Source organism: Magallana gigas, chromosome 4 (genome assembly GCF_963853765.1).
Source record: "Magallana gigas chromosome 4, xbMagGiga1.1, whole genome shotgun sequence".
Taxonomy (NCBI): Eukaryota; Metazoa; Mollusca; class Bivalvia; order Ostreida; family Ostreidae; genus Magallana; species Magallana gigas.
The window spans coordinates 29,141,955-29,164,958 of NC_088856.1; the positions used below are offsets into that span (position 1 = coordinate 29,141,955).

Genomic DNA, 23,004 nt, shown 5'->3' on the forward strand with positions numbered 1-23,004 from the left:
TGTCTGTTTATTTATAAGGTTATTTGGACATGCATGCAGCATTATCAATGTCACAGAAAAATAGAAAGTGTCACAGTGTGATTTTGGTTGAGATGATATCAGACCATCATGATTTATAATTGTTGGAAATATCTATGCAACACTTAAATTATCATCTGTTTTTGTCAGATATTCCAAGTTTTGCCTGTGCCAAACTACACAACAAATTTTAAAAACACCAAGGACAAAGTTTTAAAGAGGATATATTTATACAGTTCAACTTAGATATATTGAATATTGATATCTCGAATACAATGGATATGTTAAAGTTAATTTAAAGTTCCAACCACTTATTTTTTAATATCTCAAAGTTTTTTGATCTCAAAGTTTTTAAACAGTCCCATCAAGTTAGAGATAACAAAGTTTGGCTGTATTTTGTGTTTGCATATCAATAATAATAAATATACATGATATATATAAATAATTTTATACATGGCACAACTTTCCTAAAACTTCATGTTTGATTTTTTTTTTTATTCAAGCAACACAATTTCCAAATCTTTTTATATTGTAAATAAGAAATTAAACATGTAAGCAATTTTGATTTTGAAAGTTACCTGCCATAGCCATAGCCATAGACATTCAATGCATAGGAAATTTACTTTTTATCATAATTATAATGATGCTTCTACACAGAAAATGTTTAAAGTTGAAGCCTTTATGATACATACTATAAGTAAAAAAAACTTGTGTTTGTTGGCCTAATTGATGAACTAAATGTAAGGGATATTTTTTAGGCCAAGGTGTTTTAGTTTTAGTCAAAAAAGCTTTCGAAATTCCTTAAAAATGACCATTAAATCTGCATGCTCTTTGCAGTATTGCAAAATCACGATCTTTGAATATAATACTTTCAGTAAAATCTCTCCATTTATACCAACTCATTTCTGTTGACTGAAGTGATGTATTTAATATAATATATAATTCCAGCAAGAAGAAAACTGGTTTGCAGACGACTGTGTTGAGAGAACATTTGAAGTGAAGCGTGATGGCGAAAACGAACGTCGGATAGTAACTCAGTTCCAGTACACCGGATGGCCGGACCACGGAATCCCCGACGATATCGACGTCATCCTCACTATGATAGCCAAGATGAGGGAAATCAAGGCTCGCGAAAAAAGCTTTGCCCCAGTTATAGTCCATTGCAGGTGCTGTGAAAATGTTGAGATATGTTATCACATCTCTTGCTTGAATTTAGAAGATTAATTGTCTGTGTACACTCTTAATCAAATGTTTAAAGCATCTTTTTTAAATCAAGGTGAAGGGCATGATGTGATGATGAAATACACTTTTTTTCTGTCTCTCACTTAAATTAATTCAATTACCTGTATTTAATACCTGGTTTAAAGTGCAAAATTAAGACATTTACTGTAGAGATCTAATGTGGGCCTAAAGCTAAAAAAAATTGGTAAGAATTGCAGTAGATGTACTGAAAAATTGAATTTTAGAATTTTAATATACAGTATTTTTGAAGTTTGAATTATATGTATTTTTAAGTTTGCTGAAATGTTAGGAAGTAAACATTCTAAAATTATAAAAGTTTGAAATTTCATTTAAATGCATTAAAATTTCTAAATCACTAATATTTGATTGATAACAGGAATTCAGAGTAGATAATGCATTTATGGAGAGGGAATGATTTTCAGAGTAATGATTTGTTACACTTTTAAGAGTATAATTTTATGAGTATAATTCAACACTTTAAGGTTTAATTTGTTTATCACTCAAGAGGTTAGATCATTATTGTGGTTTATCTACCAACTTTAACTTCCGAAAGTTTATGAGTTTTTACATTATACCACTGTGACAGTGATTGTACTTGTAAAAACTGTTGGCTATAATATAATAATTGATAATTTTCGCTGCTTTGACAGTGCTGGGTGTGGTAGGACAGGAACTATATGTGCTGTGGACTATGCTTGGGATGTGCTCAAATGTGGAGTAAGTCTGTTCTCTGTTATTTGTTGCTCTCCATTGTGGGAAAAAAGATGTACATGTTTTCTTCGTTTTCCTTTGATATCCACTTAGATTTTGCTCGAGAGATTGCTCCTACCCTTACTTTGACCTTTAACCTTTCCTTAGCTAGCATTATGATTTTCAGATAACATTAAGGTGGCTCACTACACCATGGAATATTTTCTCAAATCAGCAGAATATTACTTGATTATGATAGGTATCATAATGGATAAGAAGTATTTAAGTCTAAAAGGCAAAAAATGTGCAATTTTGGATGAAAAATTACATTTTCAAAAATTTAATTCAGTTTACATGAACAAAAGCTCAAGGCGGATTTGAATTCATGATCTGCGGTTCAGAAGCCCAATACTTTAGCCACTGAGCTACGACGATATACAACTCATTCGAATGACATAAACAGTTTAACAAACCATTTTAATCGCCATCTTGTGACGTAGTGTCTCAAAAAGTATAAAAGTAGATGTAGTGAGGTACCTTAAGTTACTGTAGGAAATGATTTAACAAGGTTTAGTATCCTTTCTTTGAAGTTTGTTCCCTGGGGGTGGGGCGGAGGTGACACCCCCATCCCACCCCAACCCTAGATAGGCTCATGTAATTGACGGAGTTTATATAAGTTACATTAATATGATGTACAAGCAATCTATGTATACTTATAGTTTTTAACTTTTCATAAAATTTGTGTGTTTGTTACAACCAAAACCTAACACACTAATTTGATGTACATGTTATTCACTTCTGTTGTAGAAACTGGACTGTGACTTTGATTTGTTTGAGATTGTGAAATCTATGAGGGAGCAGCGACAGTCAATGATTCAGACTCCGGTAAGTACAGGGGTCATTAGACCATGTACTACACTTAGTACATTTTTTTTAAAGTACCTACACAATGTACATGGACTATATTATGATGCAGACCCCAGTAACTACATTGGTCAAAAAAAAGCTACATTTATGTTAAAAGGTTCACTGGGATATAAACTTGTTTGGTCACATGATCAAATCCTGTGATGCTCAAAGGCCTTCTGAATAGATAATGTATGATCATATGGCTACCAAGTTCATATCATGGTGGACTTTTTAACAATGCAGCTTATTATAATACGAAATTTACCTTTAAGAAAGTCAAATTGTTCAGAGTTATGATCAAAACTGTATATTTATGCTTATGAAAATGCAACCGTAACAGCATAAGCTTGTGCGATAATCATTGTGATGTCAAAATTTAAACCCTGATAAATGAAAAAAATATATTTAATCTTTCAACCCGTTAAAAATTTACAGTGATGATGGTTTTGTTCTTTTATAGGTTCATATAAGAAGATATAGTTACATTGTACATTTATTGTATTAAAACAATAAAATGCTTTCTTTGATGATTCATACAGGATATGAAGTGATGACATTGCAGAAAAAATACATAAACCGCGTTAGCTGGTTGTGAAATTCTTTTCTGCGATCCACCCTCACATCCTGAATGAATCATCAAAGAAAGTTTTTCATTGTTCATATGACAAGCTTTCTTTTAGATTTTAAAACAAATTGATTGTTAAAAGTAAGTTAAATTAACTGCATTACTGTAAATGTACATCATTAAATTTTCTAAAAGAAACAGCCAAATTGTTTCCTATTGGAATTTGAGTCTGACCTCATCATGACTATTTCGTGCAGTCTGTGTTTTTTATTTGATTGCTGTAGGTTTCGACCAATTGTTAAACGGGGCGTGTAGATTTCATTCTCGAGGTTTCTATAGACTGAGCTATAAATTAACTATTAGTCTCCATAAGAAATAGAGGTAATCATACTTAGTAGATGTAAATATAAGACTAGTACACATATAGTCTATACATTCATTAATGTACTGACTGTATGATCAAGATTAAGTGTACTATATTGTCATAAAGGTACAAGTTCGAGAACATTTTTAAAAGTGCATAGATACTATATTGTACAAGCATGTACTAACTGTCAGTATCCAGGCTCTAATAAGTACAGGTTTAAGTAGTACATTGACTAAAACATGTGAATATTATTATATAAATGAAGTGGTTAGTACATGTATATGCTATAGCAGGTATGATCAAGAGTTCATGTTTTACTGTAAACTCTGTCTGTGATCCAGATTTCATCGCATAATTATAAGAAAATCAACATTAATTTTAATTTTTTATAATATCATATTAATAAGTACATGTTAGTACATTGTATATGCAGGTAATTAACAAGTACCGGTACCTGTACTAATTACATGTATGTACATGTAATAACCAGTACATGTATGATGTAAACTCCAGTAATACAGGTATCAATCATTAATAGATAATGCATTTGTATATTTACATTCACTTCTTTATTGCCCAGAAGTTTCAGCACTAAATACATGTACATTGACACATATTCTGACCATGCTGACTGCCTATAATCCTTTTTTCCCTAAATGTATGGCGTATGTCATATATTATGTTGTGTTATTTTCAGGATCAGTTTGAGATGGCCCATCGGTGTGTGAGGGAGCTATTTCAGCAGCACGTGGAGGCATTGGAAGGCAATATTTACGCCAACTTTGAGCCAGTACAGAGAGATGTAAGGGCAATATTGTAATTATTGATATCATATAAATCAATATCGTATATGATACAATTTTGTGTAATGCGTTTCAATCTTGTGTCGTACTATATAATATTCATCACTATTTGATATAATGTTATATACTTAAGAATATGTTTTTATAATACTATACTTTAAGTGGCATTTTTAAGGGTACTTTTGTTTCATTATACCATGTAATAGAATATAGACTTATGATTTGACGTACGATTATTTTTGTGCTTTTGTGAGTGTGATTTGTACAAAAATGGTCTTTTTCTGATATGACATGATAGATAATGCACTGTGGAATTGTTATTTGTAGAGGACTAATATATGTGATTTGCATGGGTATCCTTTTCCCATAAATTTATATCCCCTCGAACATACATACATATGCAAGCTTTTGTTTGATATTTATAAAAATTATCCAGAACTTGCTACTAATGAAAATACGCCCCATGAACCACTGTACCAGGAAAATTTTGGCTGTCCACGACTATTGACCCCCATGAATAAAAAACAATTCCACAGTATCTTGGAAATGTACATATTGATCTATATGTTTACCCAATATATTTTCAGGAGGGGTATTATAATGTGGAACTGGATGGCCACACAGACCCTAGTAAGTATTTTTGATGGCCCCAAAATGCCAAGTTTTCCATGATTCAATTAATTAAGAGATGAAAAAGGCATTGAATTCACCATTGTTATCTGTATGCAGTTTATAACATGACCTTCATGAAAGCATTTTAGAGATTTGAATAGACTTATTGCTGCCTAAGTTTTTGAGATTATAGTTTTATTTTCATTATCCCTTTGAATATACTGTATACTAGTCTAGTACTCTTTAAAGTCAGAATGCTTAATATTAGTCAGTGATACATGAAAAAGCTATATGAATTTTTCTACTTATTGAATAAATGATGTGTATTATTGAATTGATATCGATAAAATACATGTAAATATCAGTCATGTGTGGATGAAACAATTTATGGTTGAATGAATTTGTGCTTCAGATAAAGAAGTAGATCCCTATGAAACAGTTGGTATAAACAATTCAGCTGGCAAAGGAAAAGATGATACCAAAAGACCATCAGTCTCGGCAATGGTCTCCATTTTGGAAAGGGATGCCTTACAAACAGTTGACATGTACTCCACCCCTCAGGCTTTTGAGGAAGCTTTGGAGGATCTGAAAAAAGTGGCAGAAGCCGCTCCAAAGAGGGGCTCAAAGAGGAAACCCGAAATTAAACCCAAACCCGCCTTCGAACCGGAATCCAGCCATGGAGGAAAGCCAGCGGGTTATGAAAATATCTGTGATGACGGGAAGTATGAAAACATGAACAAATCGGATCAGCTGGTGTTTCACAACCAACAGTCTAGCCCTCAGCTCCCGAAGAGAGAAAAACCTGCTCTGCCTGCTAAGAAGCCTGAAGATCCTCATAAATCGGCAGGATCTGGTCCTGTCTTTGAAAATTCTAGAAAACCTGGACCCTCATTATCCTCAGAGAAATCTGGACCTGTCTTTCAGCAGTCCCTTCCTTCTATGTCAGGACCACAGTTTGAAACGTCTTCCAGTAGTAATTTTAACAACTCTTTCCCTCAGCCTGCTAGTTCCAGGTCGGGGCCTCAGTTTGAAACTTCTGCCAAAGCTAAATCAGGTAACCACTTCCAAGAATCTACCCCATCTAGAGAGGGGCTTCAGTTTTCACAGCCTTCATCAGGACCAGTTTTCGAAAGTTCCGACGCCAGTAGACCTCAAGTGAACTACAGACAAACCAACAGAGACTCGGCTCCCAAAAACAAAACGGTGATTACGGTGAGCAGCAATCCGCGGATTTCATATGTGAACAATAACATAGATAAAGATGGGGGTAAGCCAAATGCCGACGTGAACTCTTCTCGTAGTTCCAATGGACTACCTCCTCAGGCAAAGAATGTCGATTGTTACGAGATGGCTAGACCAGTGCCTGAGAATCTACAGAGAACTTCTTCTCACGGACCTGCTGTTTATTCGGAAGTGCAGAAAAATAGCACATTTTCCAGGAGTGTTGGGGGGACAATGAGTGCACAGTTTGACAATGCATATGAAGTTATTCCAGGCGAAAGTTTTTCTAACAAGAGAAGCAGTGATTCTAGAATTGGTTCCTCGATGAGGAGTGACATATACTCAGGTCTGTTATAATTTATAAATTCTTAATTTTACTGGGAAGGTTCAACATATGCAATATTTGTCTCGCTATGAAAAACTTGAAGGTGACAAAAAACTACTGCATTGCATTTTCAATACAATTTATGTGTTTAAAATATTGAATTCAAAGTATCTTCTACATTCCAAGAAATTAAGGTTTTTGGGCTCTTTAAGCAGATTTTGATGGATATATTTGTTCATTTTATTATTTTTGAAACTCGCTATTTTTTGTTTATTGCAAAGTTGATAATTTTCTTCTCCATATTTCAGAGGTTGCAGATATGGTGAGAAATATAAAATTTCTTTAATCAAATTTAAATGACGTCATGTCTATAAAATTTTTCCAAATTGATATATTTGAAATTGAATTACTTCTCAAATACTTCTAGAGAATCTACTTGGACATTTTTTTTAAGAATCTGTATAGTTTTTTGAAACTATTTCAATTGTTCTTGTAAAAAGTTAAGCTTTATTTAAATATATCAAAGATCAGCATCATCGGCTTATTATGATGAATGAACCACCTGGTGTAAGATATATGTAGCCATGAAATGACCTAGTTTCTCATTGCAGGATGTCCCTCCCATTCCTAACAGGGGTTACAAGGAGGATAGCCCCCCTGTTCATGCACCCTCCGCCCACACAATTCATGGAATGACCACTTTAGAAAGGAAATCCGGTAAGTTAAAAATATGGTGTAGACTGCTGGTAATGCTCAATTTGAGAAATATTTACCACAAGAGTAGTCTTATAAGGGTTGATCCAAAATTGATGTTACAGATACTTTTTTATCAGGCCTAAAACCTAAAATAAATTTTCTATTTTTGATTTTTAGATATAAAAATTTCAAAGTACTGAACATATACAGACTAGGTAGATTTGAAATTATAAAGTTGCAAAAATAATGCCATGTAATTTATTTTCATGGTTTTTGACTTCTTTCTCCTGCATTGTCTGAAATTGTAATTTATGTCTCAGAATCTCTGTTTCATCATGTATGAGTAAGTTCAAATTGATGGAAGAGCCACTGTAACAAGCACAACCTAGAATTCAACATTTGGGGCATCAAAATAAAACTTGTAATTAGATGTATTATATCACTACAAGCATTTTGTCTATGTTAGGTTGTAATAAAAACTTCTTTACTTCTCCAAACATTTTAGATACAAAAATATGAGGAATATAAATAAATTATATAGCTATATTACAGGTATACAGAGCCTATGAAAAGTTTAATTTATTCTGACATTACATTTGGATCAACCCGGAATTATATATCCTTAGATCTGTATTGTCTGAAAGATTTTGTTGCATGAATTTGTGCACTTTCTAATCAAACAAATATAGTAGGGGTTTTATTTAACCATATTAAAGCATTGGATGTATGAAATGCAGACAGAACAATGTTCATTTGATTTTAAAAAATCAGATTGAATTGCTTTTAATGATTGTGCCTGTGTATAATTTTGTTAAACAATTAAACTTATGAAAAATAATTGATTTATAATATAATATAACATAACGAAAGTTGATTTGATTCATTGATTTGTGAATAATACTTTAATCATGGAATCAATATACACATATGTACACATTATTTAAATTCATTTTCATAGCTTGTAATAGTAAACAACAATAATTAAAAGGCCAATGAAAAATATATGTTAGTCATTTATAAATACAGTATGGTACATAATATATCTTTTATATATACTGTTTCAACAATTTGAAAACATGCAGCTTTGATGGTAAACATAGATTAGAAATATCGCTCATGCATCCTTGTTTTATTTGAATGTTAAAGTTTGTGGTGAGTTTTTGAATATGCACAGCCAAGTATAAAGAGGGCTTGAACAGTGTATACAAAATATACCTTTATCACCATTTAGGATTGCCTATGATATTATTCAAGTTATTGTACATAATATGATTTGTGATAATTAGTTTTTGAGAGTTATTCCCCATTGCAAAGTAAATGACTGAATTCAAAATTTTTGAACATTTCTAATATTTTACATCACTTATATTTCATACTGGTTAGGAAAATATTCCCTTGCAATTTAAAAGTTTTGACTTGTCTTTACACGCATACCATTTTTCTAAAAATTTAGACTTGTACCGCTGAAATTATCTGTTCAAAAGTAAATTTACGAGCATAATCCCATATTCCCATATTGATTGAGCTCATCCTCTTACCATATTCTGAAAGAATATGAAGAAATTAACTTATAAAGAATTTATTATAAAGAACATATTCACTTTGATTTAATATCTGGATGTAATCTCACAATAAAGTTAGTTCATATCAATTTTACATATACATGTATAATTGATCAGGTTGTGATAAGTTGTATTGACACATGGTCCTACATACAGAGACACACAAACTAACAGTATATAGGAGTAACTCTCAAAATCATACGTACATGTATATAGTGAACACTTATATGTATATATATGTGTATATATTTTAATTTTATTTTTTACAGCATGATCTTTTCCTATTAACCCAAAGTTGATGCTTCAATTAATATTTAAATTGATGTCTGAAGCTTTTTTGTATATTTTTTTTTGTTTCATGAAGTATGATAAGAAAAATGTAGAACTTCAATAAATTACTAACTATAGAATGCATCAGTTTATTACTAATGGCGTATTGCAGTTATAATGAACAAGATTATATGTATATCTTTGATCTCGTGTACATTTGAGAGCACAGCTTTTGTGGATTTTGTATCAATTTAAGGACGTTTCAAAGAGACACATTTTCATGAGCAATTAATTATAACAAATTGTTTATTATTATTCATACTTCTCAACAACAGAATCCACAAAATTGGTGCGAAACAAATAATGAAATACAATGTGTACATTGTATGTGTTTTTGTATATGAACATATTTTTTTAAACACCCAAAAGATTGCAATGGCTTTCATGATAAACTTCTGAATATTAAACAAGTATAGAGATTGAAATTAGAATCTGTAAAAGATACTTATTAAAAAAAATTATTTCGATATGTTATATTTCTGAGTTAAAGATAGACTTAGTAATTTTAAAAATTGATTATAAATAGATGTTAGACATTTCTGGAAAGCTGGGAGTAAGTTGATTTTTAAAAAAAAAAGTCCTTAGCAAATGCATGCAATAGATACCCTGGGTAATGCTTGGTTTGAGAATTAGTTGCGTTTTTTTTTATTTCTTTCTGCAGATTGCTAGAGTGTCTGCCATTTTTGTTCATTAAGTCAATTTCTAAGCCTTTCAGGCGACTCCTGATTACTCCTATGTTGTAGAGAAAATAAAAAGAATTTAAAACTTGCACTTAAGCCTTTATCTCTATGATAAAGGCTTAAGTGCAAGTTCACTGGGATCTATTGGTGTTTTCATATATAACCTGAGCATACATGATTTCTGGTTCAGCCTTTTCCTTGATTACAGCATTTAAATCAACACCGTTCTCCATTTTCTTACCCACCCTACCTCCAGCCATCAAAATTATGTTGCAAATTTTCATTCTCATGACATGAGCATATGCAGTGTGGAATTTAGCCATTACTGAATGGCATTACATGTACATGCAGGAAATTTTTAGGCTAGCATGCTTTGATATTTTATTCAAGAGATGTTTAGGCCAGCAAGCTTCGGCATTTTATTTAGGAGATGTTTAAAAGGTCAAATGGCTTTGACACTTATCCAGCTGATGTTAAGGCCAGTTGGCTACTTGCCCATTCTTTTACTTCTGAGAAATAGTTTATGGCTGAATTTAAAGTCGTTCCAATAACATTTATTTGCTGAAGTAGGGTGATTCAGACAAAAGTAGTCAAACATATTGACACTTCATATTCTTAGAAGACTTATTCATAGCCCAGATCGCTATGGAGTTTTCTTTACTATTAGAAGTTCATAAGTTGTGGATGATCTTGTTTTAAGTTTTGTTATTTTCTTAATTTATTATCGAAAGAAAATAGAATATGGGATAGTCTTTTAGAAAGCATTTTAACAACATAAAATTGGAATTTATTAATATTTAAAAAGTCTTTGTCTAGCATTTTTAAAGAAAAATACATTTCCTTTGTGTGCGTCTTTACCAGATTATGATGAAATAGAGGCCGACTTTTTATCACCGGCCAAGAAAAGCAGTGAGTGACTTGATTCAAATTTTGCGAAGTAGCCACATCACTGAAAGCTTATAAGAGTTGCTTTGTACTACCATTTTGGGATAACATGCTTTTAACATAGATGAATGTAACAAGCAATATGGAAGCAAATTTCATAACTTAAGACATTTTTTTGGCGAACTGCTTTTTTCCCGACTTTTATTTCTTTTTATAAACTTATATTGTTTTACCCTTTCTGGCCTGCAGTGTTCACTAAGTAAAATACTCACGACTATAGATAAATCAAATATGAAAGACCGTAATAAATAAATTGTTACACATTCACTTGTTTATCATGCATATTATAGCATATTTTAAGAAAATAGTTGTTTTGATGAATGAAAGTGCAATCACATGAATTTGGTGTATTTCATGAATATATTGGCATGGACGGTATCGTAGCACTTGTTTCTTTTCTTTTTGCATTTGCCTTAATATAACCTAACAAGCTTTCTTTGTTAATTCCTATAATTGTTAATTTTACCATAGTTACTGCATAACTCCGTGTAAAATTTTAATACATATATGAACTTTATTGAAATTGAAACGAATAGAACTTGTATTACGATATAAATGTATATTTATATTAAATAGATATAACGCATTACTTATCTATTTATACAAGACATCCACCATCGTTTATAGGTTTTTCAGAAACCTAATTATAGTTTTAACATGTATTTCAGCGGGACTTTTTAAAGGTTTGCTCATGCAATATTAATCACCCACATGGCTCGATGTGGGGGATCAGTGTATGACATCAGACGTCCCCTGTGTCGGAAACTCATGACCAGTCTTGCATTCCCTTTCTCGGTTACCCGCATAGGGTCATCTCAATGACCTTGTTGAAACCATATCCCTATTGGTTCTCTAAAATCTTCAGAAAGTTTCAGCAATCGCGTTCATGCAAACAAATGCATTCGTCAACCTAATGATGGATGTTCTTGACATTATGAAATATTCGTTCGAGAAGATTGTGAGGCTGGCAGTGGGTTTCGACCTCGGGATCTGTCCTTTGCACCTTTTCTTTTCCTGCATGGTCCTTTAAACTTAATTTTCCATTTCAATACTTCGAAATGATAGATAAGTGTTTTGAATTTAAAAACAAGATGCTGTATTTATAAATATTTATGGTTGTGTAGAAAACCTAACCTTACGTTTTTATGTCTGCCCCTTGTATGTGTGAGATCAATGTTTTAGTATTTACTTTGATACTAAACAGTTTGATAAAATTGTGTTCATTTATTTCCTCTCGTACATCTTTTACAATAAGTAACCTAAATGCATTATTCATACTTAAGTAAATCCGTTTCTTCGAACAAATGTGTCAATGCTTTGAAACATATAGCTTTGTTTGACTCTGAACTTGTATGAAGTCTTTTTTCATATTATCTATTCAAAAATTTATGAAATCTATTTCCCAGATATGAGAACTTTACACATTAATAATGATTATGAGCAGTGTTTTATAAATGATACAATTAAAATCAAATTTCTCATATAAAATCTAAAATCAGGGAAAGTTGTCGTTTCTATAAAATATTATGAAAACTTTGCTGGTATAAATCCGTGTGGATATTCATTTCTTATCGTACTTTTACATAGGTAACACAACTTTAGCAAATTTGAAGCACAACATCAAAGACAAAGTAAGTAACAATTAGTTCTAGTTTTGAAAAAAAAATTCGATAAAACAATTCTCAGGTGTTACTGATAATACGTAATTTAATTTGTAAATGTCATTGAAATATTTTTTGCAATTTTTTGGATTTAATTCCTAAAAGTACTTTTGGATTATGTTGCAGCTTAATATTGGAAACAATAACGAAGGTCAGTACTAAGAAATATACCTGTACCATAATTAGTCTCAGTTGTGTTTTACACTCATATTTGAGTTGTTTAAATCTTGTTAAGTTTTTTTATGCACATGTACACAGCTTTACGAGGAAATAGTTTTCTTAAATCATGTTATTCAATTATCAAAACTGTCCATACACCAAGTATTCAAGACACAAATTAATTGTAAAAAATTTCCAATTATTAAACCATTGATTAAGATCCCTCAAAATTCAGTGATTTTTTTTCAAAGGGACAAGTTTGCAATTTAAGTCAAATTTTCCAATCTTGTTGTCTAAAAGGTTTAATAAAGATATTTCTAAACTTGACCGAAAAAGCATTGTCACAGATCGAGCTATAAGCAAGACAACGGGGTCACAACTTTTTGTTATTTAATAGCTTTGTCTCCTCATTTGAAATCAACAAACTTGTTGATTTATATTAGTTATAGGACACAATTACTTCTAAACAAGTTATGCAGTAAGATTCAACCTAAAAAGTATCAAATAGATATTGACTTTTTTCGCGCAAATGTTTAGATAAGAAACAATTACGATATTTTCGAACACTATATATTACAATCAACGTTATGAAAGAGTGAATTTCTTGAAGAAAATGAAGGTTATTAACTCATTTAGATACTCGTTTAGATATTACAGCAAATAGTACTTGGTGTAAGTAAAAGAAATATAATTAAAAAAATACTGTATGACTTTCTTTCTTTTAAACCCTATATATATATATATATATATATATATATATATATATATATATATATATATATATATATATAAAGTTCTATTATAGTTCTTCCTTAGTATAAACATGTATATATCCGTCAAAATTCAATCTTTAATTATTAAGATTTTCAGGACTTTCCCCATTAATATTATAGTCGATATTCATTTGAATTTCCAATCTTAAAATGTATATATCTACTCTGATGTTTTTATATATATATATATCTGATTTATTAAGAATGGCGGATAAAATTCTTGGTTCGAACCACAAATCATCAAATCATTATTTTTTTCATCAATGTTTTAAAGATATATCATATTTTGAAATAGAAATGCATGCAATACCAACAAACATTGTGAAGAATAGGATCCGCGTAAGTTAGACGCTTGTTTGCCGAAACTTGATTGAAAATTAACGGTTTTCTTTTGCTTTTTTTTTCTATCTCACGTATAATTATTACTCATTGTTGTAACTTGTCATTTAGATCATAACTCTAGTTAGATAATAAATAAATATTCGCTAGAAAGCCATTAAGAAGGCTACAACTATCAACTTTTGCTAGAGACAGTCATACATGTAGTACGTCATTTTCAATCATCACACGCATGCATGATCAGAAATTTTAGTTAAAATTTAGTAAAAAGCCTAGCAGTTTTTTCCCCAAGCGATGGGATTTTTTCTTTGAGAAATATGTTGAAAATTATCAAATCCAAATAAGTAGAAAGGAACCACGGTAGTATGAGTTATGTATTAGTCACCACCTTTCTGACCCCTGTCTTAGCGTGCTTTTTCCACGATTTTGTCCTGTTGTGTTGGTTTCATTTGGCCAAGAATTTTAATCCGCTAGTTTCTTTTATAATCAGATTAATAAAAAAAAAACGTCGAAAATTAAGATTGTTTTATTTTTTCATCACCCTAAATGATTGTATATATCGCCAATGTAAATGTTATTTTAAACATAAATAGAGAATGGATTAAGATTTCTTGGCTTCATAGTGTCTTGGTTTCATTTTCATAACACAAGTGCCATATGAGCTCACCTCGGCTGTTAAACACGTGAGCTATTTTGGTCACTCCTTGTCTGGCGTCTGTCCGTCTGTTTGTCGGGTTTTTTTTTTTCACGAACTACTGTACTAACACAAACATTTTGAACAAAACTTATTTATACAGTGTTGATTCTTAATTGTTCAAACCTTGGTCGGGAGGGGTATTGCCTTTAGCATTTGAATTAAAAAAAAAATTGTTCTTAGGATCCTCAATGCTATAAAAAGTGATACTGTTATGACAATTCCAGAATTGTGATACTTTATAGATTGTTATATCTGTAAACAGTAAGCCCAGGATTAGTTTTGAAATGATGTGTAAGAAATCCTGATAAATTGTTGTTTCAGACTTTTTAAACCCTCTGATAACTGGCCGAAATAGGATTAAAAGTTCGTAAATTTGTTATGTTTAGGGAGAAATCATTTTTTCTAGACCTTTACAAAAAAGAATGCAGCAATTTTTGCTAACCACGACGTCTTTCCCTTCCCCTGTGACTAACAATGTGGTGCAAGATGTGGTGCAAAATTGATATCAAATAGAATTGGTTAATCTTTTTATTTTTATTTTTCACTCTAAATCGACTATTTTGAAACTTGTATATTGCAACATTACTTCTTGTACATGTTTGTAATATTCCTTATAAAGTTAATGTGAATTTCAGAGTTATTTAATTAAAAAGTGGCTGTATTCAAGATACACACTAAAGAAGTGTTACTAAGATTTTGGTCCTTGGGCCTTTCAAGGTTTTTAAAATGAATTATCTTTTTGCTTAGTTTTGATCTTAACAATCATTTGACAGCTTTACAATAAGTTATTAAAATGCTCAACCCAAGCCACCGTCGTACATTTTAACATTTTATACATTAATTGTGCTGTTTGTTAACCAAAATCTAAATCATATCCTCATTAAAACACAATTATTGTATCAGATTTGTTCAGTCATTAATCAAGATTCATTTCGTAATTAATTTGATCATTGTTATATCAGGTACATTATTACGTTCGTTTATTTTTAGACTTGGGGACAGACACAAGTCATATCCCAGGTAATGTATTGAAAATGCTGGTATTCTTTTCATTCTTACAATATTAATTCACGACAAAATTTCGAGAAATTCTGGAAAATTTCTGACATTTCTTCTCATAAAATTTCTGTATGGATTAAGACTTTTTCTTTCTTTCTCACAGTATTTAAAAAATATTCCAGAAATTTATCTTCAAAATTTGCGAGAAAAATTCTGATTTATTTCATACGATAATTGTATACTATGAATTATTTTTTTTTCATTTTTTTTCAATAAAATGACATGAATAAGTAACCACAATTTACTGCTGTAAAAAATATTTACTATTCATGGAGTTGAATCAGAAAAAAGGAAGTTTAATAATTATTTTAAGACATAAAAGGGTATCTTTAGATAGTATGCACCATGTTATAAAATGATACTCAAGTTGGATTAAAATTGCAAATATTTTGCAGCTTTTCAATGGTGTCGCTATGTTCTCAATTTTCATTCCAGGATTCAAAACAAGACTCGAAAAAAAGCCTGGTGGCCCGAAGGATAAGCCAAATTTCTGGAGGAAAATTTTGAAATAAACCATGTCTTTCATAATCATATAACATATCTTGATTCATTCTTTGAAACGGTATATTAAGTTTCTTATCCTTCTGTTTCGACCATTTTTTACTCTAGTTTAGGTTTTTTATACTTAGTCTATAGAAAAGAAAAGAAGGCTCTGGAATCCTTATTTGTGTGAATTATTATTGCTGCAAGATTAAAGAGGGCAAAAGATTAAATATAAATAAATATGCAGAGTTTATTTTGCGTGATATTCAAAACATGTTGAGAAGACTGTAAGATGAAGAGTCACGTGATATGCTACATATAGTTAAAGAGGGCTCGATGTTCGTGGGTTTTTTAAGGCCTTATTGATCTCCTTTAAAAAAAAAGAGCTCTATATAAAAATAAAGTAAAATAAAATTTGAAATGTAAGATTTATGGCTTTTTCTCATCTAAGTGATAGTTCATAGGTAAACAAACCCTAACTGAAAGTTTTTTGTAGAACTGATGGTTAAAATGTTGACCTTCGAGTCTCATTAAATCTTATCCTCTAAGAATGTTTTGTGAAGTATTAATGAAAAAAAAATTTAAATATTGAACCGGTTTATTGAGAAAGAAAATGGAAAGCAACCTATGTTTTAAAAATTATCCATCTCCTCATATGTTTAAGTAAACTATCAACAAGTAAGTCGCAATTTTTTTTTCTTCTTTTTTTCTTGCATAATGTGATATATTTTGATATTGAGCTAATAATGATCCAAGGTTTTATATTGAATATATATTTTTTTCCAAGTAAATGAGTTTGGTTGTAATAACGTATGTTGTTTAAATGCGTGTGTGATTGTGATGTTCTCAGTGCTACAGTAGTCAAAAAACCATGACGATGTATAAGTGTGTCATTTTGATTGGAATTTAAAAATTATTTCTTATATATTTTGTTACTTATACTAGTAATTATATATTTTATATATAATGTTATTACCATTGGTTTTGCTTTTGGCTTTCTGTATAGACCTCATTGATATAATTTATTCAATTGTGTTTGATTGGTATAATGAAGAAAGGAAATTATGATCTCGTTATGATAATAATTATCCATGACTACAAAGTGATTAAACATACGCGGGCTAAAAGAAATTTTATTTTTGAAATAAAATTACTTAGTTAAATTACCAACTCTACTAGAATACTGCTTACTCATATTAAACTGATATCATATATATTTTGTTATTGAACTCTTGGCGTTATTATTTTTTCATTTCATTTTTTACTTCGAATCATTTCATCCTGTTTGCACAAAGTAATTGAATCTGACCTTCGATTTCAACTTACATCAAGCGAAATTGTCTACAAGGAAATATGTAAATTTAAGTAACTAAGTGTTGATGTTTATGTACATTCCTTTTTATATAAGAAATTATGCACATATGTGTGATAACGTTAGATTCAGTTGAATTTAGTAATATTTGTATATATCAATTATTTGTTATTATTTATATATACATCTATTTTGTATACAACAGTAATACATTTGGAAAAAATAAAATGAGGTTACTGATTGGAATTCATTTTGAAGATTATGAAAATATTTCTTTTTAAGAATTTTGTTTAAAAATATATGCATTGCAAGCTCTCCAGTTTTGAATTTCGATTAATAAGAAGAAATCATGAACTCTCTTTAGACCAACATTTATATTTATGAATCTCTTCCAAATATGGCAATTTTAAATGCCTTCTCCAGCGACATACAGTTCATCTGATGTTGATGCAAAAGGCTGAACACAAACCAAAATTTACTAGTTTGATGATTTAATTACACATTTATGATCCAAATCACGTGCTCTATGGAAGTGGAGCCACAGTTGTGGAATTTGAAGTGCAGTCGGCATGTTGCTCGAAGCCGTAGATGGGGATACCACTGCAGGCTGTTTTGATGTCTTGACCCAAATGATCAATGCTGTGGTGACCAACTTCGGTCTTTGAAGGGCTGCAGTTCAGAGCTGCAATCATTTTTGCCTACAATAGCAAAAAAACCCGTTTTATATTCATTTTGTTTCGTATTTGTTTCTCAAGCAAAATATTTTCGGAATAGGAGACTTTAATTACTCTAGTAATACTTTACTTTAATTTTTTAAAGAAACTAATAAAATATGAATTGGTTTGATATATCTAAGAAAAATATTATTCCAAATATTTTTTCAACACTTAGCACAAAACTTTTAAACGCGAGAAATGTTTCTTACTTCCTCCTTATTTTTTTTCAAATTTAAACAGGGCGATTTTTTTAAAACTAAAAGTGATTTGAAATTTTTGTTTAGGGCAATGTTTAAAGAGGCAATGTCTTTTACATTTTGAGCGAAAATCATTGTGTGCGAAAATCAGCCTTACGTATGCGGAGTATCAAACCTCAAGAGCGGGACGAAGTGCGTCATCTTTGGAATCAGCAGACTCCTGGTGGTTCATATGGTACTCATAGCAACCCTCGCCTGGCCTCACAATCACCGCCCTGTGCTAAAAATAGTAACATTCCATTCAAAAACAGGTGTATGCAGAAAAAATGTCTGATACAGTGTATGAATGTGTATCATGGGATGGTTAATGAATATGTTTGAAGAATGCCGACATGAAAATTAATTGACGAATTTATTGATAAAATGTTATCATTTTTATGAATTAATTTTCTTATTGGCTACGTATTTGAACTAATACTACAGCGGTCCCCTTCCTGATAACTGTTAAATCTACATGAATTCATAAAAGCATTTGGTCACCAAATTAGTTTCCATTGCTACTGAACTGCCACTCGGATATACTAGTATTTAATTCCGTTCAAGAAAGTTATGGTCGTTTACTTTTCGACTGAGGCATTCAGGTTGCACGTATATTGGAATGCATCAATTACACGTTAAAATAATTATATGGTTTTAAAGAGAATAAAGGAAACTGTAGTCAATAACATCAATAAAAAAGATTTTCCATGACGTCTGAATTATCTTGCATCAAACGTGTGTATTTCATTCAGAGTAAAATCTACGTAATATCATTGAAGACCCCGGCTGCACTTCAAATTCCGACACAGTAGGAAGGTGATAATTAATCCAAGGAAGTAAAAACGTATTATCTTTTATTCAGTTTTTCAAAATATAATCGGGGGTTTTAAGTTCTTGCTGACACTGCACGATCTGCTACAGTGTGTGGTTTGCGCATGTGTGAGACAGGAACACGTTCTACAAATATGGTCGAGGATTTTTGAAATATCTTTTGTTTTCGTCTTCCATTGAGTATTTCTTACAAGTGCAATGGTTTCAATATTATTTTTATTCAAAACGTGATTTTACAAATTTGTTCGTCCAATGTATTGTGTTTCGATGAATGAAATACCTGTGTATATTGCAGGTAATCACAGAAAATAATTTTACTTTCCGTGCTTGGTGAATATTTCACAGTTTTACTTTGAAAATATGATTGTTTAAGGAATTTATAAAATCTTTCTATTTATTCATTATATTTTTTGAAGCTGAGAAATATATAACGAGAATGAAATTATGCGTCGTATTGTGGGATTGGGATAAACACAATGTTTTATGCAGTATACACTCTCTGTGAACACTGAAGATGTTGGTTTTTTAAGAGAACATTTATCAAACTTATATCATTATATTATTTGCACCATGTGCTATGAAGAGCAGATAGTAAATTTATTACTTCACGTTGACAGTGCAGCAAATGAACTATAAATATGTATGTATTAACATCATGATCATGAAGTATCAGAGTTATTTTATACATTCCAACCATCCAATTTAAAATTAGTCTTTAGTTTATGACAAGTTACCTTGTATTGCATTGCTAGATTATTCATAAAGATAAAAAAAGAATACGTAAAGTTTTTCATTACTTACATGTTTATGGTCATATAGAACTTGCTCTGCAATCACGTAAGATACCTAAAATTGAAAATGATATAATTACCGATTATACAGAGCAACACGTGTAAAACACCTTATTTTTTACTTTTAAAACGCTGTAATACTTTTGTATAAATTTTAATAAAAGTTTCTAAAATTTTCATTTGTGGGGTTTATTTTTATTTGTAAGGTAACGAGGGGTAATGAAGTAAATGATTATGAAATATAATATTTATCTTATTTTCGAGACGTGTTGCAAAAACGTAGACGTCGTTATTAAAAGAAATACTCAGTGGAAATAATTGTTATAACTGATAGGTAAAAATAAAACAAAATGTTTGACTTTCATTTGCTACAGGTTATGCTTTTCATTTCAAATTGGAATAAAACTGAACATTTTAGCCATCAATAACCATTTAAAATGATTCATAAATATGGCGACACAATTTCAGTTATTGCTTTAATTCAATGATTGTTCTATACTTGTCTATTTTTATTGTTCTTGGAATACATGTACGTTCAGCTGAAAACACATCCTTCCATTCAAAAAGACTAACTCGACCAAATTGTTAGGCGGAAATCGTGGGATATATTCTTATGATAATAACCGTAATGAAATGAATTTGGTTTTTTTTTTACATTTGTTTCAAAAACTGAAAACAACTATTGTTTCATCTTTTTGATACATTTTTTTGTAAGACATCCACCATAGACATAATTGTTATACTTATATGTACAACATTCTTTTTAAACGCTAGCGCTTACACCGCCGACTTAAAAAAAAATAATACATTTTGTCAGCAATTGCTTTACATCAAAAAAGAGTTTTTGGTACACTCAGTTCAATATTTTTAATTTTTTTTTTTTAATACATATATTTTTTCCTTTAAATTTTGTACTACGCTAAATAATTACAAGTTGACATAATTATTCACAGTCAAAGACTGAAAAAGCATATTATAATATCGTATTCATATTGTTTCATGGGTATATAAGGGTAAACTTTGCTGATAAAAATCCTACCACAGCGAGAAGTAAACACAGGGTCCTCATTGTTCACTAGTTATGTATAATCCGTACAGAATTATGTCGACAGCCCCATATATTCTATTTTCTTGGGGCCCCTATAGAGGGGAGTTGTAATGCATTTTAAAATGATTATCCCATCTTCTTACATGTTCAAAAATTTATCGGCTATAAACTAAGAGTATGCTATGCACTATTATGCTTTACTTAATATTACTTTTATTTCTAAAAGAGACATATATGAATTAATCTTGAATGCGAATAAAGTGCAAAATTTACGGTTCTAAAATTAACTTTATTTCGGAATTTACTTTTCAAATACAATTAATTTTAGAACCGTCAATTTTTCACTGTGATAGTAAATTGTCAAATTGTAAATTCATTGAAGTCTCAATTTCAAATTGTAACGCTTTGCAAGAACTGAGAGAAAAGGAGACCAAGGTACTCTAATACATGAAAGCATGTACATTATGATATTCCAATATCATATGAGGTAACTTAGATTTCATAACTATATTCAAACTGTTCATTAACATTTGATAATTTTAAATTAATTTTGAATTGTTCAAGACAGGAAAATTCGATATAAGAATTCAATATCAAATGAGACCTTCTTTAACAGAATCAGTTGACGTAACAGTTTCGACCAGTACTCTTGACCTAAGATGTCGTTGTATGACAACGAAAAGAATAAAACTTTTGAATATTACCGTGGAATAAAATTTTTTTTGTGATTATGATTAAAACATGATTTTCGATTTTCTTTTTTTTTGATTAAAGATGCACTTTTGGGAAATTTTTAAATGGAAAAACAGATGGTTATTTAAAGCTAAATTGAAAGAAAAATTCCCGAATGGTCATTTATATATATATATATATATATATATATATATATATATATATATATATATATATATATATATATATATATATATATAAATATATATATATATATATATAAAGCTAATTTAAACAAACAAATAGTTATTCTAAGCTAAATTAAACTAAGTTAAGGTCATGGGGTCTGACCTATTTAAGTAGTTAGTCACTTTAGACACTGGCGGTCCCATCTGGCTGTGTAGTCGTAAAAAAGGAAAAACGTTAAATATTTATAATTCAACTAACAACTGGCGGTTCCATTTGGTGGTGTAATCGTGAAAAAGTAAAAACGTTAATTATTTATAATTCAACTAACAAATGGTTATTTAAAGCTCAGTTGAAAAAAGTGAAGGTCACGGGCTCTGACCCATATAAAGAGTCTGTGTTAGTCACTCTCGGCATTGGCAGTTCCATCTGACGGTGTTATCTTAACGTAGGTCACCTATTTGTCCTGAAATTCATGTAAGCTTTACGATAAACCTTGAACTGTTAATCTTAAACTGTATGTTTACAGCGTATTGTTGCGATCCTAAGCCTGCATACGCTCTAATGATATCAAATATTTGTTACTTAATATGTCTGACAAGACATGTCAAGTGAAATGAATTTTTGAAATTTTTGGGGATTAAAAAGTTATCTGTTTAATATCTTTTAAAGATAATTTTTCAATGAGCAAAGAGAAATCTTTCTTCTTTAGGAAGACCATGAAAGGAATGTTTAACTATAATAAAAAACACTTTCTAGAGTTAGGGTTAGGGTTAAAGTTAGGGTAAAATATAACTGCAATTACAAACACTAAATTGGGGCCCATTTAAAGACTTTGAAAATGATTTATAAATTTATTTTTGAAGTGTGAAAAATCGAAACATCTAAAGAAAAAAAAATTTAAAAAAATTGGAGAATGCCAATGGAGGTTTTCACATGGTCAAGTATATTTGTATATCTACTCTGAGGGAAACTTGGATTCGGCAATTTCTACATTCCAATTCAAAAAGGATAAAGTTACTAAGCTCAGAACTAAATATTGATAGACAATCTTTGGATATTTGGAATGGATTATA

The 23,004-nt window shown here is 30.5% G+C and overlaps 2 protein-coding genes across 19 annotated transcripts in view; one reads left to right on the plus strand and one right to left on the minus strand.

Annotated features, from left to right (window-relative positions):
- The window catches only part of LOC105346801 (tyrosine-protein phosphatase non-receptor type 12), a 31,865-nt gene extending 14,171 nt beyond the window's left edge, over positions 1 to 17,694 (plus strand). The window contains exons 6-20 of one of the 18 annotated variants that reach the window (XM_066081927.1): positions 967 to 1,184; positions 1,911 to 1,977; positions 2,758 to 2,835; positions 4,489 to 4,593; positions 5,182 to 5,224; positions 5,619 to 6,773; positions 7,061 to 7,074; positions 7,364 to 7,469; positions 9,867 to 9,893; positions 11,634 to 11,648; positions 12,553 to 12,596; positions 12,753 to 12,777; positions 13,434 to 13,457; positions 15,585 to 15,614; positions 16,089 to 17,694. In XM_066081927.1, the coding sequence (XP_065937999.1) occupies positions 967 to 1,184; positions 1,911 to 1,977; positions 2,758 to 2,835; positions 4,489 to 4,593; positions 5,182 to 5,224; positions 5,619 to 6,773; positions 7,061 to 7,074; positions 7,364 to 7,469; positions 9,867 to 9,893; positions 11,634 to 11,648; positions 12,553 to 12,596; positions 12,753 to 12,777; positions 13,434 to 13,457; positions 15,585 to 15,614; positions 16,089 to 16,165 (2,028 nt within the window). In that variant the 3' untranslated portion in view covers positions 16,166 to 17,694. Of the gene's footprint in view, positions 1 to 966; positions 1,185 to 1,910; positions 1,978 to 2,757; positions 2,836 to 4,488; positions 4,594 to 5,181; positions 5,225 to 5,618; positions 6,774 to 7,060; positions 7,075 to 7,363; positions 7,470 to 8,594; positions 9,837 to 9,866; positions 9,894 to 10,881; positions 10,930 to 11,633; positions 11,649 to 12,552; positions 12,597 to 12,752; positions 12,778 to 13,433; positions 13,458 to 13,853; positions 13,898 to 15,584; positions 15,615 to 16,088 lie in introns of those variants that run through there. The other 17 variants (XM_034461825.2, XM_066081925.1, XM_034461822.2 and 14 more) reach the window with 17 other exon arrangements.
- A 228-nt stretch (positions 17,695 to 17,922) lies between these two features.
- On the minus strand, positions 17,923 to 21,154 carry LOC105346800 (uncharacterized). The gene is made up of 4 exons (XM_011455510.3): positions 21,062 to 21,154; positions 20,033 to 20,077; positions 18,537 to 18,641; positions 17,923 to 18,146 (listed from the first exon to the last, which is right to left on the minus strand). Exons 1-4 carry the CDS (start codon positions 21,089 to 21,091, stop codon positions 17,973 to 17,975), a joined length of 354 nt encoding a protein of 117 aa, XP_011453812.3. The 5' UTR covers positions 21,092 to 21,154; the 3' UTR covers positions 17,923 to 17,972.
- Between the last annotated feature and the right edge of the window lie 1,850 nt (positions 21,155 to 23,004).